Raw genomic sequence first — 16,102 nt, 5'->3', positions numbered from 1 at the left:
GGCAATGGCTGGAACGCCAGGGCGTGACCCTGGTGGCTCAACACCTGGCAGGTTCTCTGAACACCAGGGCGGACGAGCTCAGCCGTCAGTGCATGATGGATCACGAATGGCGTCTGAACTCGGACGTGGCGCCAGGCCTCTTTCAGCGATGGGGAGAGCCTTGGTTAGATCTATTCGCCACCGAAGAGAACGCGCAATGTCATCAGTTCTGCGCGTTGGAATTTCCAAGGCGGCACTTGCTCGGAGACGCTTGTCGTCGCGAGTGGAGTTGCGGTCTGTTGTACGCCTTTCCGCCTATACCACTTCTGCCCAGAGTGCTGAAGAAGATCAAGGGCGACCGGGCCCAAGTCATCCTTGTGGCTCCGGACTGGGCGAGAAGGTACTGGTATCCAGAGCTACTCAGTATGTCAGTCGATCCCCCGGTTCGTCTGCCTCTTCAGGAGGACCTTCTGTCGCAGCAGCAGGGGACGGTCCTCCACCCGAACCTGTCCAGTCTCCACCTCCATGCTTGGAGATTGAGCGGCGACAGTTGAGGCCATTTGACTTGCCTCCTGAAGTTTGTAACATCATTCTGGCAGCCAGGCGTCCCTCCACAAAGTCGGTATATGCCTGTAGGTGGAACAGGTTTGTGGCATGGTGCACAGCAAAGGCTGTGGATCCCCTCAATGCCCCTCTTTCTGAGGTCCTTCTCTTCCTTCTTTCTCTTGCCCAGCAGGGCTCTGCTCTGGGCACTATCAAGGGCTACCTTTCTGCCCTTTCAGCCTTTCTCAGGCTGCCTGATCAACCTTCTTTGTTCAAGTCCCCTATTGTTAATAGATTTCTTAAGGGCATCACACACACGTTTCCTCCTGTTCCGTTTGTGATGCCTCAGTGGGACTTGAACCTGGTTCTTACATTTCTGATGTGCGCTTCCTTTGAGCCACTTCATAACTGTCCTCTCCGCCTTCTTACCTTGAATACTGCTTTCCTGATTGCCATCACCTCTGCCAGGAGAGTGAGTGAGCTCCAGGCCCTTTCTTGTACTCCACCTTTCCTTTCTGTCCATCCGGACAAAGTGGTGCTGCGTACCAAACCTTCTTTCCTGCCCAAGGTTGTCACGGCCTTCCACATCGGGCAGTCTATCACCTTGCCCACCTTCTTCCCGCCACCGCATCCCTCTAAAGAGGAAGAGCGGCTCCACCGTCTGGACCCAAAACGTGCGCTCTCATTCTACTTGGATCGCACACGCCAGTTCCGGGTGGATGACCAACTCTTTGTTGGTTACGTGGGCGCGAAGAAGGGGAAAGCGGTGCACAAGAGGACCATCTCCCGGTGGATCATCCTGTGTATCCAGGCATGCTACTCCTTGGCTAGAAAGGAGCCTCCTGCTGGATTGCGGGCTCATTCTACCCGAGCCACGGCGACTACCAGTGCCCTGGGCAGGGGAGTGCCCTTACAAGACATCTGTCAGGCAGCTACGTGGGCATCGCTGCACACGTTTGCAAGACACTACTGCCTGGACAGCCAAGTCCGGAGGGATGGCTTCTTTGGCCGTTCCGTCCTCCAGGACTTTCTGGTGTGATTATTGGTTCGCAGACCCACCACCGGGGTTGGTATTGCTGGGGTATCTATTCTAAGGTAAGGAATCTAATACTAACGTGTCTCTTTCAGATGCACAAGTTACTACTTGTGTAACGATATATCTGTAAGAGACATTAGTTAGTATTAGATTCCTTACCGACTCACCCATCCTCCCCGTTCTGCGAACCAATATCTAGGGTTAGGGTTGTCCCCTTTCAGGGCCCTAGTTTCAATGGCACCAGTGTTGGTTTTTAACATGGCTCTGCGTTTCTGGCGCGGAAAAGCTGTGTCTAAGAACTGACGTCAGCACGCGGAGGCGGCGTCTAAGTACTCCGACGACGTCATCACGGCGCCGACGACGGACGCGGAGCCGCAGACGACGCCTACCGACGCGCAAGGGTACTGCTACGCAAAAATTTCCGGATCCAGTCTGACGCCTGGGGATATTCTAAGGTAAGGAATCTAATACTAACTAATGTCTCTTACAGATATATCGTTACACAAGTAGTAACTTGTGCGTTTATTTTCATAACAACCTGTGTGGTGTCCTTTCATCTGGTATTCAAGGGGTTATATTGTGGTAAAACAGCTGGCTTCACATGCCAAAAGAGTTTAGCCTAAGACTGCTTTGTCCATGCTACCATTAGGATAGCTGGTCTATAAGGTTGACTTACAACCAATCACCATAAGGGTTGTTTGGACTGATACAAGGTGATCACTAGAACTAGTGAGCATCATATATCAGGCCAACTTCTCACAACTACTGCCTGGACAGTCAAGTCCGGAGGGATGGCTTCTTTGGCCGTTCCGTCCTCCAGGACTTTCTGGTGTGATTATTGGTTTGCAGACCCACCACCGGGGTTGGTATTGCTGGGGTATCTATTCTAAGGTAAGGAATCTATCACTAACGTGTCTCTTTCAGATGCACAAGTTACTACTTGTGTAACGCTATATCTGTAAGTAACATTAGTTAGTGATAGATTCCTTACCGACCCACCCATCCTCCCCGTTCTGCGAACCGATATCTAGGATTAAGGTTATCCCCTTTCAGGGCCCTAGTTTCAATGGCACCAGTGTTGGTTTTTAACATGGCTCAGCGCTTCTGGCGCGGAAAAGCTGTGTCTAAGAACTGACGTCAGCACGCGGAGGCGGCGTCTAAGTACTCCGACGACGTCATCACGGCGCCAACGACGGACTCGGAACCGCAGACGACGCCTACCGACGCGCAAGGGTACTGCTACGCAAAAATTTCCGGATCCAGTCTGATGCCTGGGGATATTCTAAGGTAAGGAATCTATCACTAACTAATGTCTCTTACAGATATATCGTTACACAAGTAGTAACTTGTGCGTCTGGTCCTTCTGCGAACAGGGTCAGAGGAAAAACTTGTTGGGAATCCACAATATCCCCCTTACATTAGCCTTGCTATTACTAATGGCTACACGCTAACGTGGGAAAAAGTCAACCCTGGGGCATTCCTAGTAAGCTTGATTACCAATTCGATTAAGGAAATAGAAATATGCCTTTCACAGGACAGGGAGGATAAAGACGTTTTCAGTGCTTTTCTTAAGATCTCAGTCGAGGCTAGAAAACTGTTAACAAGGGAAAAACGCAAGGGATGCCAACCTTCTCATGAATGGTTTGATAATGATTGTACAAAGGCCCACACTATCCTAAAGAAGGCATTGAATAAAGCACCGAGATGTAGGGATCAAATCAGGCAGGCATGATCGTTGTATCGGTTGGCACTAAGAAAACGTAGGACTACATTAAAAAGGGAAGCATGGGAGGCCCTACACGAGGCATGTGTACGCAAAGATAATACCGGCTTTTGGAGAGCGGTTAATGCCCCATTCTTGAATGATAGAGAGATAAATACCATTGATATGGCGATTAGCGTCGAACAACGGGTGAACTTCTTCGCTGGGCTCTACATGGATAAGTCGAGTGGTGTTAAAACGTCAGAGACAGCTGCGGTTAGCATAGTTGATAAGGCTGTCTTAGGTTCCTTGCCCCTAGAGATTAATATCACCATGGAGGAAGTCACCAGGGCGAATTTATGACAGTGCTTCAAGGAAAGCCCCTTGGCCGGATTGCATACCGGTGGATGTTTATAAAGCCAACCCCGGGTTATGGGCTCCCCTTCTAACCAATGTTCTTATGTGTTGTACTCATTATGGGTTAATTCCCACATGGGCAGATGGGATCGTGATACCCATATTTAAGAAAGGGGATAGAAATGAACTCAGTTGTTACCGCCCGATATCATTATTAGATGTCTAAATAAAAATAGCCGGCAGGGTTATCTTAAATAAGCTTGAGCTGTGGGCTGAGGAGACTGGTGTGCTATGAACGTTTCAATACGACTTTCGAGCAGGCGTAGGCACTATTGAACAGGGACTTGATTTGTCTCTGATCATTGATAAATACACCAAAGCTAAGAAGGGCAGACTTTTTCTTACTTTTGTAGATTTAAGTTCCGCTTTTGATTGTGTAAAACATCACATGCTGTGGGATACCCTTAAAGACCTAGAACTGGACCCTTCCCTGATAATGTTTATAATGGAATTATATAGGGGGGCAGGTGCAAGAGTACGGTATGGGAAACCGGGAGAATGCTCAGACAGATTTCCCATAAAAAGAGGGGTGAGGCAGGGGTGCATTCTTGCTCCTCTGCTTTTCTCACTATATATCAATAGCCTAGGACAGTTTCTGGCTGAGAAACAGCATGACTACCCAATGATTAGGGATTCCCGGTCCCTATTTTATTGTACGCAGACGATGCGGTTATAATGTCGCGGACCGAGTTCGGTTTGCAAAGGTCTGTTGCAAATTTTGCTGCTTATATGTCAGAGCGGGGCTTAAAGGTGAACATCACTAAGACCTGGGTTGTGGTTTAAAAACTAGAACAATTTGTGATATTTTTATTGAAAATAAGAACGTTGCTAGCACGTACATATTTTGCTACCTAGGTATAACCTTTGATAGGAAGGGATCGTGGAAAGCGGCCATAAATAGCAGAAGCCTGACCTTCTCGAGAGCCAGAGGTGCTGTAATTAATTTCTCAAAAAAACTAGGCGGGACCCCTGTTCCGCAGTTAATGGCAATTTATAAGGCAAAATGTATTTCCACAGGGACATATGGGGCCGGCATATGGGGCATAGAATCCGCTGACCAAATTCAACGTCATGAAAACTGCTTTTTGTGCTACCTTCTGGCAGTCCCCTGTTCGACCTCAACCTACTGTTGCCACAGGGAACTTGATATAGCTTATATTTCTGACATCATAAAGACCACTCACTTGCTTTTATGGCGCAAGATAATGGATGTCGTTAGAGATGGGATTAAACAGGGACGTAATTAAGGATTGCCTCAAACTGGATGGGTGGCCAATCTGCCTTGGATTAACTATATAAAAAATCTGTCAAGTGAGATTTGTCACCCAGAATACTTTTATCATCTTTGTAGCTTGGAAAATGTCCCTAGAAAATCCCTTAAGACACATTGTATGAATTATTTGGAAAACAAGCGGTGGCTCAACGACAAAGAAAATAAATCGGTCATGGCAAATCAGTTGATGTCCACTTGTCCAGGTTTACAACCCTATTTAATATGTGTAGAGAGTGGCTTTACACGCATGCTCTTGGCCCGTTTTCGCTATGGCTCTTTCTACAGGATGTTTATTTACATTTCCTGATATTAATGACTGGTCAATACTCCATCCATTATGTCCATGAGATGAAACTTCTAGATTAACCACGATGCACTGCACTGTATTTTGTAAATAATATGTTGTTCCTAGGAAAAAGTTTTTGTTGCCCATACTAAAAAGCTGGAATTTAAAGCAATGTAAAATAGCCTTTTTAAAACTGCAAACACTGGACAATGAATATACAATCCTGGTTGTGTCGGCTTTCTTAAAGCTCGTTATAAGGTTTCGTAACACCATGTGATACTATTGTAAAGATTTGGTGTCTGCATTTTTTTATTAATGTATAATCTTTTAAAATATTGTACTTTTGCTTGCTCACGTGAATTGCTTTTTCTGTATTTTACACTTCCCTTGAAGCTGGAAAAATGTATTATTTTTAAATTGTTTTTATTATTGTGCTTTTATGATTTTATGACTTAAAATCAAAGCTGATTTGATTTGAGTGTGTGAATTCATTTGCTGACTGAGTGTGTACATCAAATGCTTAACACTGTCCTCTGATACTGCCTTACTGCTCGACCAAGTTACACTTTCGAGAGTAAGGTTCTATCTAACTTTAACCTCTGCCAAATCTCTGGAGACCCTTGGACTCTATACACACTGTACCTCACTTTGGTGCAGTATATATAGAGACAGTTTCTTACACTCAGGACCCTTCGCTCTATTCTCTAAAAATAATTTGCTGCACTCCGTTTACATAGCACATGGTGGTGGCTATGACTGGTCTCTAATTACATCTATACTCATGATGTTCATCACATCTATTACAGCCTTGAGAAAGCCCTGGGCCGAATGGCCGCTAAAGGGCGAAATATGTGTCAGTTGTAGAATGTCTAGAAATAATCCCTGTAACACTCTGGAATTTGATGGAAATTCATAAATCAAAAATATATATGAAGAATAAAAGTAAAAAAATAAATACCAATTCGAATCTCAAAGTTTCTTTGTTAAAAGTATGCTAACATTCGCTAAGGAGGAGTATGAACTCACATATTTTCCTGACGCCATTGATTACAACTCCTTGGAGGTCCAGATCGAAGAAGAGAAGGTCGCAGGAAAACTTCAGGAGGACCAAGTCTTCTTCAACGCACTCGAGGTCCGCTGGACATTCATGGCAGAACCACAAATAGATCAGTCTAAATGGACTTTAACTTCACCTCGTCCGGTGAGGTTTGACGAGACGAGTGAGGAACATCAACGTTCCAGGCATAGTTCTACCGAGCCGGTGCCAGGTTCTAATCTGCGCCTCACACCGTTTCCGGGAGCCGGAGCGCGCCCCCGCTCAAATGAAAGAGTTTTAAGAGGCCATGCGCTGATTATTTGAGTGAGCTGACCCCTCTGGTGCGCCTCCGGGTCCCACGGGGTCAGTAGAGGCCCCATCAGATTTTGCGCTGTCGGCTCTGGCCTTGACTGGGTCTCATGGATCCAATTCCAGATCGGTGCTGGCCGTGCCAACACGACCTTCCACAGCGCCAGTCCTCAAGTCACTGCTCCCGACACCAGCCCAGTTCTGATTAGTTGGATTGTCGTCAATCAATGCTGATTCTGGCATTGACTGAGCCCAGGAGCTCTAGGTCATTACCTGGACATTTTGAGGTAGTTTTAGACTCCAATTGGGCACTCATGGTGACGAATTGGCCTGGTATAAGTAGCTTGCGGAGGCCAGTGGACCTACTTTGACTATAGAGGAGGGAGATTCCTGTTTTGTGGTAGTGCTGTCCTCGGTGTAGCGCAAGACTTACCTCTTGACTGAAGTGCTTTAGCCTAGGGCTTTCTCATCCGAACTCCTTTTGCTCTTTAATGAAGCACTGAGGAATGTCCTCCTAGGCATGTGGTCCAAGCCTAGCACAAAGGCTCCTGTGAACAGGACAATAGTATGCCACCATTACCCAGCCCCAGGTGATCCAAGTTTTCTCAGCTAATCTCCTACCCCTGAGAGCTTAGTGGTCTAAGCTTCAACATCCCACAACGCGTTCCCTTCCACCTCCCCCCTACAGGGAATCCTAGAGGCTGGACGCACTTGGGAGAACTATGTTTTCTTCCGCCAGCATAGCATTGCGATCGGTGAACACTGCATGGACATTTGAGGCATATTAGATTAGTACAAAGACCAGCAGGCATGTGTACTACTAAAATATTATTTCACTGACAACAGTGATGTAGGGATCATCCATGGTCCTGAGGAAGTAAGCCAGGGAGATGGCTTCTGAAACATGTCAACCTTGTAGAAAGTGACTCATTACAGTACACCATCTACACCTCCCCATTTTTACTATTTCCAGCCAAGGAAGGCAATAAAGTTATTTTTTCCACTATCCAGGGAATTTTTTAATTTTTCACAATTTTTCTCATGATCCTACTTCCCAATGCACTACAGCCCAAAAGACATGCACTACACATAATTCCCATCACGAATATAAGTGCTCCATTGTCTACGTCGGTCGTAGCACGCCCCGCCCCGTAGAGGGAGGAGAAGACCCCAATGATGGAGCAAGAAACTGAATCAGGTTTCAGTGTGTGAGGGCTATTTTACAATTTTATTGGGTTACCCTTCTAACATCAACAAGAAGGAGCTTTGAACTTATTAGGGTACCCCAGAATCCAATCTGTGGTGTACTTAAAGTGCCTGCAATCATTTTAGAGAGGAAGCAGCTAGGCTGGGGTCCTGGATAGCAGGATCCCAGCCAGACTAAAGTCGAAAAACAGTGAAACATCAACAAAAAGTGGTGGTAACTATAAGGTAACTATAAGATGCAGATTCTACACTACCCCTCTCTGAGCAGCATAGAAGCGTCATTTACTCTTGGGCGTCACCTCTGGTTCACACTTGCACCACATTTTTTTCCTTGCCTAGATCCTTTCTCCATTAATCTTAGAAGATGCATCCTTAGACCATAGAGCAAGCCACATTGGGGCTTCATTATGTGTTTTGTCACTCAGGTGGATCCTAGTCACGCTTAAATTAGCGCGACAATATAGTTGTTTGATCTTATCTCCGAGATTACTAATTCTTCCTTCTTGTCATAAACCCTCGCTCCCTCCCATTTTTTTTCCCTCCCCTATCCACTTACCCCGCATCCTTATCCAGGAAACTTCCCAGGCATTTGCTTGATTAGTTAGTCCTCATGATGATCCCATAACCGCGTCTTAAACTCTAAACTTCGGATTGAGAATTTTGTAGAGTATAAGATGTTTGTGTTATTGTGACTACTGTTATTTTGTATTTTCACCAGGAGTCACTTTTTAGTCACTTGCCTGTTTTATGGAAATCTGCTGATTTCCAAATACCCAGTCACGTCCTGCTCACGTAAATGTTTATGTATTGTTTTGCTTTAAATATGTGCAAATAAATTGTAGATACCTTCCAATTGGACACGAACAGACTCAATCCTGATTGTACTATTGTGGTTATCTATAGTGATTCTCATTGAAAGGACCACGGTCTCTAATAATCGACTCTACCCTTGGTCCCTTCCGACTCTAAGGGTTCCCTTGTTCCTTTACTATGATTTTAAAAGTAGGCATTGGTTGGTATTCCCACTACTTTGTGATATTCAAAAAGAACAGAGGTATTTGTCCTGACCTCCAGACCCTCAGTTATGTCCTTAAATAGGAGAAATTCAATATGCTCACTTGAGTTGAGCTGAGGTCTCGTCTGTCCTAGACCAAGGAGACTGCCTGGTTGCATTGGACTTAAAGGATGTGTATTTTCATATCCCCATCCTACCTGCCCACAGGCGTTAATCGTGGTTCAAGGTAGGCCATGAGCACTTTCAGTTCACTGTGTTCCCCTTTGGCCTTACCAGTGCCCCTGGGGTGTACACCAAGGTGATGGCCGCAGTTCATCTGTGCAGCTTAAAGGTTTCAGTCTGCCCCTAACTCAACGACTGGCTGTTGAGGGCGTCTTCGCCCCAGACTGTTGTTCCCACCTTCAGAGTATGGTGGGACGCCTACATTCCCTGGGGTTCGCTTTAAATGTGCCGAACTCACACCGGGCTCCTTCTCTGACGCTCCCTTTCATCTGAGCTGTTCTAAGCACAGTGCGGTTTCAGGCTTGTCCCAAGCATAAAGTTCAGGATTTTCAGGTTGGCTATACCAAAGCCATACTTTCCAGGGGGTAGGCTGCGGACAAATTACTAGACTAAAAAATCATGGAGGACCGAATGGGCAAAACGCCTGTCCCTGTGGACCTGACTGTCCAGGTAGTAGTGCTTAGCAAATGTGTGGAGGAGCGCCCATGTTGCTGCCTGGCAGATATTTAGCTCTGGAACACCACAAGCTAATGCTGTGATTACAGTCTTCCATCTTGTGGAATGGGCTTGTTAGCAGATAATGACCCAGGGCGAAATGGTTCCTTTCTGAACTGCCCGACCTTTTTTAGATCCCACACATCCCATGAAGAATCGGTCGTGCACCTGGAACTCTTTTTTTGCGGTCAAGGTAGAACATCACTGTTTTTCGGTCCTGACGATGGAGTCGCTCTACCTCCTTAGAGGGATTTAGAGGGGCATAAAAGGTGGGCAGTATGACCGACTGATTCAGATGGAATGGGGTTACCACTTTAGCTGGGAAAAAGGCTCGAGTGAGAAGCACCACCTTACCCGGAAATATCATAAACTAGGGAGGTTTGGATGATAAAGCAACTCACTCACCATCCAGGAAGATGATATTCACACTAGAAATACTCTTTTGATGGTAAGCAACCGGCTGGGACAATTATGTAGCAGCTCAAAGGATGCACACATGAGGTAAGTAAGAACTAGGTTCATATCTCACTGAGACATTGTGAAGCCGGTGGGGGGCACATATGTACAAGCCCTTTCAAGAACCTTAACAATAGGGAACTTGAATAAAGAGGGTTGGTTAGGCAGCCGCAGGAAAGCGGACAGAACATAAAGATGGCCTGTAGGGGTACTGCTCACGTAAAGGTTTCCAGATCAAGTCTGACACCTGGGAAATTCAAAGGTAAGGAATTTGCAGCTAGATTTTGTCTCTACTAGATAATGCGTTACCAAAGGTAAGTAACTTGTTCATTCCGAGCAAAGGTGGTGGTGCTTTTTCATGTCAGACTAGCCGTTACATTTCTGACCTTCTTTACTCCATCTCATCTCTCTAAAGAGGAAGAGAGTCTTAATCATTTCCCTAGTCTTGAATTGATTGCACCAGAGAACATTAGGTTTACTATCAGCTCTTTGTACGGTTTCTCTGGGACAAAGGAAAGCAAGATGGTGCAGAAACCGGCCATCTCTTGATGGATAGTTCTGTGCATCAAGATCTGCCAAGCATTGTCTAAAAAGCTGCCTCTAAAGGCCTACAGGCTTCTCCTCTACCAGGGTCAAGGTTGTTACCACTGCGTTGCCACATTTTGCCTACTTGGTCCTCCAGGACTTATTGGTCTTTTCATACATGCACCACCTTGGGAGATACTGCTGTGGTATTCATTCACAAGATGAGGAATCTCTGGTTCGAAGTGCCCATCAGAAAAATAGGTTACTAACTTTCAGGAGCACTTTTATCTCGTGGGTCCTTTATCCAACTGCTGATTTCTCACCCCCCCCCCCCACCTCCCCATTCTGTGGTATGGATTCTTTTATCTAAAACGATCCCAATCTAGGAATGTGCACAGAGGTGTGTTGAATCTTCTAATAGGCTCTGCTTCTGAGGGCGTGTACAAGTTCATGAAGCAAACTGACATCAGCACGTGTTGGCTGGCGCTTATATACAAATCCGTTTGCCAGTAGAAAAGTTATTACGCAAAGTCTCGCTGTGTCACTTCCCAGTGCATAGGATCACAGCTTTTGAGTTTTCCAGATCCAGTCTGTCGCTTGGGGGAAATTAAGATGATTGAAGAATATGTGGTAAGAAAGAGGATCCCCAGAAAGTGTTACTAAAGATAAGTAACTTGTTCATATGTGCATTTTTGTTTTTTAAGTGTGATCTGTGCCATGGGTAACAGTCCTTTCATATCTTTTGTCTAAACAGGTTAGGAAAGAAGATATAGACATCTCAAAATGCTTCCACCTGCAAAGTCGGTCAGGTGCTTTGGCACAAGTTAATCAATATAGTCTAACCATTGGTGTGGATTTGGGAACTCATGATACCAAATCTCTCATGAAGAGCATTGAGTCACTATCCTTCATTGTACGTGATGCTGCTCATGTGACTCCGGAGAATTTTGAACTTTGTGTGAAAACAATAAGAGTTTTTGTTGAAGCAAGTTTAAATGGAGGTAAGAATATGTTATTTCTAGAGCATACTTTTATAAGATGGAATATTTTGAGCATTTTTATGTTTATGGACCAATGTAATTTGTCCCCAATCCAGCATGGACCTTGCCCATGATATATACACTTAAAAATTCTACTCTGTTGTTGTGATGATTAAGAAACATGTTTTATCTGATAGAGACATCTAGCCTTAGATTCCTTAACTTTTGAATTCTTCCCAAGCCTCAGACAGGATCCGAAAGCAGTACCTCTGCCCGGCGGGTGTTGGCGTTGTATGACTCCATGATGACTCCGGTTGTGACGTCTGTGAAGTTATAAAAGTCCCCACCAGGGCGTGGACGTCACTTTCTTGTTTTTCGCACTGAAATACGGATCCGGAGAAGCGGTTTCTAAGGACGTTTTCTGGCCTACTTCAACAGTTTTTTGTCGGTTGGAACCAGTGTGCTTTCCTCATGTCTTCAGGCTTTAAGCCTAGTAGGTCTTGTACACAACAGATGTCAGCTACAGACCAGAATTCCGTTTGTATGTGGTGTTTGGGAGAACACCACAACTCCGAAAATTGTGTCTGCTGCCAAAAGCTGAAGCTGAAGGCGCTCAAGGAACGCCGTATGAAGCTCCTGGCAGCGCTGCTGTCAGAAACTTCACGTAGTCTTTGTTCTTATTCTCATTCAGAGGTCCCTTCACATGGCCGTTCCAGGAGCTGGAGCTTCAGGGGGACGTCACTGTCCATCAACGTCCCATGAAAAGCGCAGGCGTCTGAAGTCGCGGCATCCCCGACTTCGCCACGTGCAGACTGTCTCCCACGGCTTCTCGCGCTTACTGGTCGAAGAGGCCATACATGACTCCGCCTCACACCTCCCAGTTTTTCTGGGAGACGGGGTATTGACGGCCCATGTGAGAGAATACTACCATTCTCTACATCTCATCTTTGGGCCCCCACCTTTCCCTGGAGCCTTTGGACCCCATGGAGGTGAGAGGAGCCACACCGGGGGTGTCGCTCTCTGTGTCAGTTAGGCCACCTGAGTCATTGGTTAGGCGCCCGCTGACTTCGCTTCGGAACCGGTGCACAGCCCTTCAAGGTTTTCACCTTTGGTGTCTTTCCTCGATCACCTGACTCTTGTAACAATGTTGGCGCCTCCGATTGAATCCATTCCTCCTCCTCCTATCAACGTCAAGGAGTCACTTTTGTGGCACCCATTGACGCTGGATGTGGAGTCAATGCAGCCATCCGTAAGGAATGTTGCCTTTTTACCTTTTGGGGGATGATACAGAGGAGTCAAGGCTATTGCAGCCTATATCTGAGGCTATTCCACCTCTTTTGGAGGATATTGGTTGTCTGCACTTGGAGAGGCTAGTGTACTGGAGTCATCCACAGCTTCGAAACTTATTTCCCCTCCTAGCCTTGATACTGAGGCGAGTTCCTCTTTTGCAGGTATGTTGAGGAGAGTGGCAATAGTTTTGGAGTTAGATATTCTTTTGTTTCTTGCACGACTTCCCATGTTATAGAAGTGCCATGGTGGCATAAGTTCCACCTGTTGGTGACACCTGCGGTTAGGAGATATTATTGGTTCTATATTGTCTTTGACCAGTTATGTGGTTCAATCATACCTATTGCCGAGGTTCTTCCCGCCCCTTTTTCCTCTGACGAGGGGCTTCATGCTCCATAGGTTATTTGCTTGTGTTGTGTGTTGTTTCTTCCTATCTCTTATAGGGACCTCTTGCTTAAGTCCTTTGGGTACCTTTTATAAAGAGAATATGTTTATTCTATGCAACTACTCTGAATTTCTACTTCAGGGCATTCTTTTTTGATACGTCCTTCATTTGATTGTAGTGCACTTTTCTTTGATTTCAGGTGGTGCACGGATTGCTTTTGGCTTAGGTGATTGTTGTAAAAGGTTATGCTACCTTATGAGGGTGTTGTGCCATCTTTACCACTTGTACGTTCCTTGCCTGTGCTTGGGTATTGTTCCCTTGATATGTATTGCTCTTTCTTGGAGGCGTTACATATTGCAGGTTCAAGGTCTCTATTTTGTGTTCTTCTGATTGATTATATTACCAATGGTTATCCTCCGTTTCTGGAGGTTATTTTGGTATCCTACTTTTATTTCTTAGAACATGGTTGTTCCACGGACACTGCTTCCAATGTTTTCTGGGACGCCTCTATCTTGGTGGTGTTATACTTTGTATTGTATTCTTCTGAATACTCATATTTCTAATGGCTATCTACATTTGCTAAGGAGGTTATATGGTTCCCTATTTATGTTATTAGATCATGTAGTTCTGTAAAACCACCTCAAACTCAACCCAGATAAGACCGAGTTGGTCCTGACCGGAGGTGGTTGCAGTCCATGGTCCCCCTCCTTCTGGCCCCCGTCACTTGGTGCCCCTCCACTCCCTGTGCCTAAAGTTAAAACCCTTGGGATTTTACTAAATTCACAACTTTCTGTTCATTCACAAATTGGTTCAGTGGTTTCCTCTTGTTTCTTTTCCCTTAGAATAATTAGGAAAGTTTCTCGTTTTTTCTCCTTTTCTGCTCTAAAAATTATTGTGCAGGCCATGGTACTTTCTCGTATCGATTATGGTAACGTAATCTACAATGGGGCCCCTGCCTATGCGATCCACCGCCTACAGCTGGTACAGAACCAGGCTGCCCGCCTGATTCATGGCCTACCTAAATACCATCGGGCCAGCCCACTGCTCAAAGCACTACACTGGCTGCCGGTGCGAGAGCGCGCCCTTTTCAAACTTGGCTGCCTCACTTTTCAGGCTAGGTCAGGTACTGCCCCTGAATTCATATGCTCTGCTATCATGCCTTACCTTCCAGGTAGAGAGCTTCGCTCCTCTCATATGGCCCTACTACTCACCCCCCGTTTTAAAAAACAGAGGGCGGGTGGAGCGAAGTTCGCTGTCCTTGCTCCAGTATTCTGGAATTCTCTTCCTGTTGCCCTCCGTACATCGCCTTCCTACCTACAGTTCCGGAAGGACCTTCCTATTCACGCAAGCTTACCCTGCCTAAATCTCTCCCTGCTGCTGCCGCCCACTGCATCACACAGAGCGCCATGAAACTGCTGGGTAAAAGTGCGCTGAATAAATGTTTTTAAATTCAATAAAATTCAAATTCAAATTCAAATGCTGCTTGTAAGGTTCTGATTCAGTGTCATGATTTCTTAACCTTTCGGGGTTAACCATTAAGCCCATGTCCGACATTTTTTGGGGGGGTTTCTTTCTTTTCTTAAGAGAATATTCGCTTTATTGGTTTTTCTCTTCTTTAAGAACATTCTGTGCTTTTCCTTTCTAAATACTTTGATATGCTTAGATTATGGGTGTAGGTATACTTATCCTCTCTGGAGGTTGGATGTCCTTGGATCCTGGGGGCATTTTCTCCTGTAATCTGCTCATGCCCTTCTATGAAGCCTAGAGTACTTTGATGGTTGAATTTGTTGAGCTGATACTATTGACTTCCTCCTTATGCTCTGTAATTAATGTGCAGCTCTTTCGCATTTGTAGTGGCTCTCCACTTACGAAGTGGCATTCTAACAGAAGCCTCAGAGTCATAAGACTATAACTATTCTATTCCTGTAATCATCGTGTCTCTAACCAAACCCTCTCCCAATCCCCCTAACTCTGCTCTCGTGAGTCATGGCCCTAACTTGTGGAGCATTGTTTATCCCACAAACATTTCTAAGAACGCAAAAAAAATCTCAAACATAAATTATTACAACTTCACCCGGAACTCGAATAGCGGATACCAACCATAGCCTGTCTAGTGCCACGAAGAAAACGGACTTTATTTTCGACTAAATGGAAAAATATCTTCCTTCTTCACCTTCCTATCACTAAAAAATCTGAATTCTGTATGGAATAAAACTGATGAATACCCCCTCCTTTTATTTCAATGGGGAAATTGATATATCCCTCCCGTCAACATATTTGATCGACATTTCAGTACTATGGCCGCTTCACTCTCACAACTGGGCCAAACACCCCAATTGCCTCTTTCCTCCGTGTCACAACTCACTCTCCCCGAACAGTCTCATCGCCTTCCTCATGAAAATCCTCCATCCTTATATAGGCCTCCTCTGAATTCCTACATCAACCCTATCACCTCATCCAAAACTCACTACCGATCCTTGCCCTCCTTACTGACTTCTTTGCCCTCCCTAATGTGCAACCTTTCTGACATTATCCTTGATAATTCTCATGCCTTGCCTAGGGTCACGGGCCCACCTCTCAGACCCGCCTCAGCAAACCCTATTACTGATGCCCTTCCTCTTAGCGCTACTCCTCATTACTCACGCCAATGAGGGACAATCTCAGGACCCCAGACATGAATCCACCTCATAGCTTAGAGCTCCCTCCCCCGCCCTGACCTTAGGTTGACTGCACACTCTCCTACTCTCCCCAACACTCAATTTCCATGGGACTCAACCAATATCCTAGATTCACCTTCTAACACTCACCCTATACAGTTGCCTTCTAGATTGTCTCTGCCTGCTCTCTCCCCTACACTCAATCACACTACAACTAATAAAGTCCATGGTAATCTGTGCGATGCGGCACTTTACCTTAGAACATGTTGGAACAATCACTCTTCTAACACCAA

The 16,102-nt window shown here is 45.6% G+C and overlaps 1 protein-coding gene across 4 annotated transcripts in view; it reads left to right on the top strand.

The window, feature by feature from the left end:
* Positions 1-16,102, top strand: part of GBF1 (golgi brefeldin A resistant guanine nucleotide exchange factor 1) — a 2,365,494-nt gene that overhangs the window by 1,831,307 nt on the left and 518,085 nt on the right. For all 4 annotated transcript variants that reach the window (XM_078643218.1, XM_078643217.1, XM_078643220.1 and 1 more), the window contains exon 32: positions 11,255-11,501. In XM_078643218.1, the coding sequence (XP_078499344.1) occupies positions 11,255-11,501 (247 nt within the window). The remainder of the gene's footprint in view (positions 1-11,254; positions 11,502-16,102) is intronic.

This window comes from Lissotriton helveticus, chromosome 5_1 (genome assembly GCF_964261635.1).
Source record: "Lissotriton helveticus chromosome 5_1, aLisHel1.1, whole genome shotgun sequence".
NCBI classification, from domain to species: domain Eukaryota; kingdom Metazoa; phylum Chordata; class Amphibia; order Caudata; family Salamandridae; genus Lissotriton; species Lissotriton helveticus.
This window is presented reverse-complemented; position numbering and strand designations above follow the sequence as displayed.